The sequence below is a fragment of the Arachis duranensis genome, chromosome 1 (assembly GCF_000817695.3).
Source record: "Arachis duranensis cultivar V14167 chromosome 1, aradu.V14167.gnm2.J7QH, whole genome shotgun sequence".
NCBI lineage: Eukaryota > Viridiplantae > Streptophyta > Magnoliopsida > Fabales > Fabaceae > Arachis > Arachis duranensis.
Genome location: NC_029772.3, coordinates 100,515,756 through 100,522,091, shown reverse-complemented (window position 1 = coordinate 100,522,091; position 6,336 = coordinate 100,515,756). Strand labels below are relative to the sequence as shown.

The 6,336-nt window shown below is 32.3% G+C and overlaps 1 protein-coding gene across 1 annotated transcript; it reads left to right on the top strand.

Annotated features, from left to right (window-relative positions):
* The first annotated feature begins 1,603 nt into the window (after positions 1-1,603).
* Positions 1,604-4,798, top strand: LOC107469938 (protein NRT1/ PTR FAMILY 6.2). Its single transcript, XM_016089329.3, has 6 exons — positions 1,604-1,750; positions 1,834-1,936; positions 2,498-2,715; positions 2,818-3,368; positions 3,464-3,810; positions 3,988-4,798. Exons 1-6 carry the CDS (start codon positions 1,748-1,750, stop codon positions 4,518-4,520), a joined length of 1,755 nt encoding a protein of 584 aa, XP_015944815.1. The 5' UTR covers positions 1,604-1,747; the 3' UTR covers positions 4,521-4,798.
* The last annotated feature ends 1,538 nt before the right edge of the window (positions 4,799-6,336 follow it).

Here is a 6,336-nt window from a genome sequence, read left to right as displayed (position 1 = left end):
AAATAACAATATTAATGGGAGTATGCTTTATATTTAGTAACAAGGAAACTGTAGTACAAAAATTTAGGATGAAAGAATTATTCTTCTTTGAGTATGATTATTATGTTAAGACTTGGTTGGACGAATATCCACATGCAATGGTATGAGAGATAGATATCATAGTTTGTCAACTCTGTGGACCTACCCAGTATCAATTATTGGAGTCAACTCTCCTTTTCAATTATATATATACATTACTCCTTTCTGATATATTGATATCATATAAAAATGTCTTTTGTAAATATGATAATTAAGATATAAATAAATGTTATATTAAACAGTTTGATCATATATTAATTTTTTAACGTTCTCAATCATTATCTTATTATTAATGGTTAGTTCTTATTATTTTGTTATAATACCTTACAATTTGTTACTTATTATTGTATAGATTTTTCACATGATAAAAATTTTCTTCTTCATATGATTGCCATTGGTTTATTGAGGACTCCATCCCTTAGTTACTTTCGGTTATTTGAAATGTATAAAATGAATATGGAAAAAAAAATTCACTTCTTCCAAGTGAATACAAAACTTGTACAATTATTTGAGTCCGGAATTCTGTATAGAATTCATACCATCATCTTTCTTATTATTATCTTGATAAAAAAATAATAAATTTTTTGTTTCCTTATGATTTTGAATCAAAACAAAATATTGGGTGCGAATGAAAGGAAAACAACTAATAACAATAGCAGTCCCTTTCTGCGAATATGATAAGCCAACAATTTTCTCCCAAAAACTCAAGAAATTTAGCTATACAAATTTTACAAGAGTCTTTAACCTTAGCTATTTAGCATGAGAATAATTCTAGTTTTGCAGTTTAATTTGTATTGATGGAGTAAATCATCCAAAACCATGAACGTTCAAATATTGAAAAGGAGTTGAGATAATGAGATGTGCACCAGAAAAATACTTCCACATGTGCCACTGTGCATGCATATATATTCCTTAATTAATAATGTGCATGAACATGGACCTCCTTTACTTTTGTAAAATTGACACACATAAACTTACTTTATTGTGTTATTGGTTAAAAGCATATATAAACCAAAGGTTAATCAAACCATTGAAACACAATTAATTAGAATGTGAGGATCGTAAACACATGTGTTATCCTTTTCAAAGCAGAGAGAAAAGTGAAGGTAGAGAGAGATTAGAGAATAGAAGCTGTGTGGGGTAGCAAAAGCACTTTGTAAGAGAGTCGGCCAAATGTGGAATGGCTCAGTGGCTCACAGCATTCACAGCCCCAAAATCAATCAATTTTACCACAAAAACATCAATGTTGGTATTGATCTAAGTCTCTAACTTCATTTGGTTCCACATATTCCTCTATAATAAGTCTCTTTTCCAATCAACATCACCTTTTGTTAATATTGTTATTATGAGAACAAAAAAGTAAAATATCTGATCATAAAACAAAGTTTGAATCTATCCTAGAACCTTCCACTTAAAATTGTGATAAACCTAATCCCTTTATTTATTTTTTATTTAATTTTGGAATAGGAAAAGAAAAGGAGGACAAGTAGTGATGTGTCTCAAGTCTCAATGCAAAGTGGTAGGTCGCTTTTGGGATCTCAGTGGTTTATGTTGTGCCTATAAAAGGGGGAACCTCACACCACAAACTTGTTAAGCATAGCCAAGTATAGCAAAAACAAACTTCTTCTATTCTTCTATTCTTCTTTGTGGAAGCAGAATCTTGAGAAACATGGTTAGTAGTTTAGGCTTAGGCCAAATTAGAAACATTATATTTCTTAGCTATCTTTTATGGTATTAATTATTTAATACATGCAGGAGGGAAAAATGAGTTGGACAGTTGCAGATGCTGTGGACTACAAAGGCTACCCTGCTGATAGGTCCAAAACTGGTGGTTGGGTTCCTGCTGCTCTTATTTTAGGTTTGTAATAATAATAACAACAATCATCCTTATAGTAATAACCTTAAGCATGTGAAAGGAGTTTCTTGGTAATGGTTCATTCATTAAGTTAAAGGTGATATATGTAGATACAGATAATTAAGGTGTTGATGTGTTACACTCAGAGGAATTACAGACCAGATATAGTGATAATTCTAGTGTCACTTTCTGTTTTGACTTGAAGGAGGAAAATAACAAACAGCATAACATGGTATATCTGCCATATATGAATATCTCATTTTATCTATACTACTGCCACAATGTAAAGTGTGTCCTTTTTGTTTCCACAGTATCACCATTGATTTCATCAACTTTTAATGTACACTACATATCATATTACTCTTCTTTTTCTCTTTTATTTTATTTATCACTCTTCTTTTCTGCCTTTTAGACCATTAGATTAATCTACACTTTTCATTCCATCTCTGCTTACCAACACAATTATTATTTAATTCAACTTGATTTTGGTTACACGTGCTAATCAACACTCATGCTTCATGATGGAATACAAAATTAAAACGGAACTAATTAGAATCATTACAGGGATTGAAATTGTTGAGAGGCTCTCAACCATGGGGATTGCAGTGAACTTGGTGACATACATGATTGGAGTGATGCATCTTCCAAGCTCAACCTCAGCCAATATTGTCACTGACTTTATGGGAACCTCATTTCTCCTATGTTTGCTTGGAGGTTTTCTAGCAGATTCCTTCCTTGGAAGATACAAGACAATTGGAATCTTTGCTGCAATCCAAACACTGGTTTGTTAGTTATATTAATCTTATTCAACCATATTAACTTAAACATCAAAATTAATATCACACATTTACTTAGAGGACATGGTGAATTGGTGATTTCTTCAGGGTACTGCTTCATTAGCAATCTCAACAAAATTGCCACAGTTACGTCCACCACCATGCAATCCAAGATCAAACAGTAACACTTGCCAACCAGCCAATGGATTTCAAATGGGAATCTTGTACGTGGCTCTATATCTTATTGCACTTGGAACCGGTGGCCTAAAGTCTAGTGTATCAGGCTTTGGAAGCGACCAATTTGATGAGAAAGATGAGAAAGAAAAATCACAGATGGCCTATTTCTTCAACCGGTTCTTCCTCTTCATAAGTTTTGGAACTCTTGCAGCTGTTACAGTTCTTGTGTACGTTCAAGATGAAGTGAGCAGAACTTGGGCTTATGCTGTTTGTTCTGTTTGCATGATCATAGCCATCTTGGTGTTCTTGTCAGGAACCAAGAGGTATAGATTCAAGAAAAGCATGGGAAGCCCCATTGTTCATATCTGCCAAGTTATTGCAGCTGCAATCAGGAAAAGGAAGTTGGAACTTCCATACAATGTTGCCTCTTTGTATGAGGACACTCCAGAGCCTTCTAGAATAGAACACACCGATCAATTCCGGTATGCTAATTAATCAATCTTAATAAGGGTTTGTTTAATAACCATCTCATATATAAGTAATAAGTAATAAGCAAGAATCCTTTTGAATTGTATAGTTTTCTGGAGAAAGCAGCGATTGTGGTTGAGGGTGATTTTGAAGAGAACTTATCAGGTGGGTCTGGACCAAACCCATGGAAACTGTGCTCACTAACAAGGGTGGAGGAGGTGAAAATGATGGTGAGGCTTCTTCCAGTATGGGCCACAACTATCATATTCTGGACCACATACGCACAGATGATCACGTTTTCAGTTGAGCAAGCCTCCACCATGGAAAGGAATGTTGGTAGCTTCCAAATCCCAGCTGGCTCTCTCACTGTCTTTTTCGTTGCTGCAATCCTAATCACTTTGGCTCTCTATGACCGAATCATCATGCCCCTCTGGAAGAAGTGGAAAGGCAAACCAGGTAATTATGCTTTTCTCTTCTCTTCTTACATTAATCATTCATTTCAATTATTAGTCATACCAACTTTGTAGGGTTGAAAACCGTTACATAATTTAATATATTTGACTGAATTACCTTCGAACGGTTAACTTTACTTAAAGACAACTGCATATAAGATGGTTATTTTGTGTATTATAGGTTTCACGAGCCTACAAAGGATTGCAATTGGGCTTGTACTTTCAACATTGGGAATGGTGGCAGCTTCTGTATGCGAGAAGAAACGGTTAACAGTTGCAAAGAGTGTTACCGGTAACCCTGCAACGCTGCCTATAAGCGTGTTCATTCTGATCCCACAGTTCTTCTTGGTTGGTTCGGGTGAAGCATTCATATACACAGGCCAACTCGATTTCTTCATAACACAGTCACCCAAAGGGATGAAAACAATGAGCACAGGGCTCTTCCTCACAACCCTCTCCCTTGGCTTCTTCGTCAGCAGCTTCCTCGTCGCCGTGGTCAAGAAAGTCACCGGAACCCACGACGGCCAGGGGTGGCTAGCTGACAACATTAACAAGGGAAGGCTTGACTTGTTCTATGCACTTCTCACCATACTTAGTGCCATTAACTTTGTGGCGTTTTTGGCGTGTTCTTTATGGTATAAGCCTAAGAAACCAAAAGCAACAACCATGCAAATGGGTGAGATTAATAACAACTCTGCTGAGAACAGGTGTTGATGAAGATAATCAGGAGGAGGAGGGAGTTTTTGAGGATTAGAAGACACCATAATTAATTAATCTTGGTTCTGTATGTGTGTGTTATCTTTTTTTGTTTCTGAATTGATATGTAGATAGGTATAGTTTTATTTTTATGAAGAGTGTATGTGTATACGAAGAATTGGTTGAGATATTAAGCTATTCTTCGTGCATATATTGTAGAAATTAAATAATGTTCTTCAGCTTTGGCTTCCATTGTAATATATTGTTCTCATTTTCAAGCCCTTGCTCTTGTTTTATTTTTCGTCTTCCATCTCTCATCTAACTTGCTTATAGATCTTTCATTTCTTCTACCTGTCTCTTTCTTAATATAAAGAAAAACACTCTCACATGAAAAGCTTCAATCTTCGATGGAGAACAAATACAAGAGTTCAATTAATCAAATACAAAAAATGTATTATATATTATTAGTCTAAAATATAAAAAAAATTAATCAATTAATATATATTTTTTAATGTAAACAAAGGGTTCAATGATGCAAAAGCATATTTTTTTAACAATTCTATTAGATAGATAATAGAAATTGTGAATAATGTAAATAATAGATTATATTTTAAGCTCACTAAATATGAATAAATTTAATTAAAATTTTAAAATTAAAATTAACTTTTTTTAACGTATTATTTAAATTGTTAAAAAAAAAACGTTGTTCTCTTATATATTTTTTTTTATTACACTACTTTTGTATGTCAATCACCGAACTAAAAGTAAAAACACAAAATAGTTAAGGTGAATAAAGGTACTTGATAAAAGTAAAACAATATAATAATAGAGAGGTGGGTTTACTTGTGATTTCTACATATATTGATCGTGGATTTGTGGGTATATAATAAGGGAAGTTTTATGGTTGCATGGGAAGCGGTGGGTAAGAATGGCCAAGAGGAAGAAGAGAGATAATGATACTTATAATATTTTGTTCTTCTAAAAATAATTATTATTTTTAAATTTTAATATTTTATTAATTAGTTTATATTTATTATATTATTATATTATTATAAGTAAAAATTTACTTAAGAATCGTACTACAAAATAAATTGAATATAAGTAAAATAAAACATTGTTATATATATTATAATTTGTATATATTATATTAAGAAGCATCTTAGCCTAATGGTATGACCATCTTTTGTGTATCTTTGGAGACAAGGATTTGAATCTTTTTTGAAACATTTTGAAATTTTTTTTAAATATCACAAGGGTGACACTTGGCAGCGTTGGAACATATGGAGTACGGTAGACTTGCTGAAAGCTGAAGCATTGTAAATTTGCCTTCAACTCATTGTATCATCACCTATCCTTTTTCTATAGATTAATCAACTCTTGACCATTTTTAACCACCACTTTTTATACCACTATAGAACTTCCTATATAATAATAGATCAATATCTTTAAAGCATAACAAGTAAAAAGTATACAAAAACGTTTAATTTTGATGTTATTTATTTATCTATCTCACCATCCTACTTACTTACGTTTATAATATAATATATAAAAGTATTATTTATGTATAATGAAATTCCTCAGATTTAATTTTGATCAATATTAAAACTTAAGTAATAAAGTGCAATGAGATTTCTCGTGCTTGTAGACTTTTAGTATATACCCATATCTGAGTAATAGTTTACTGATATTTGATTTGAAATTTATAGAATTTATTTCTTGAAAAAGTTTACAAATAATTCTTAAATATCATATCTCAGTTTTGATTAACTACTTGTATATATATAGTTAATTGATGAATACACAAGAAAATTAACATACTCATCTATCTAGTTCA

Excerpts from the sequence above, each read along its gene's own strand:
- LOC107469938 (XM_016089329.3), top strand. Across the intron at positions 1,937-2,497 it reads TCCTGCTGCTCTTATTTTAG|GGATTGAAATTGTTGAGAGG; the intron begins GTTTGTAATAAT and ends GAATCATTACAG. Across the intron at positions 2,716-2,817 it reads TTGCTGCAATCCAAACACTG|GGTACTGCTTCATTAGCAAT; the intron begins GTTTGTTAGTTA and ends TGATTTCTTCAG.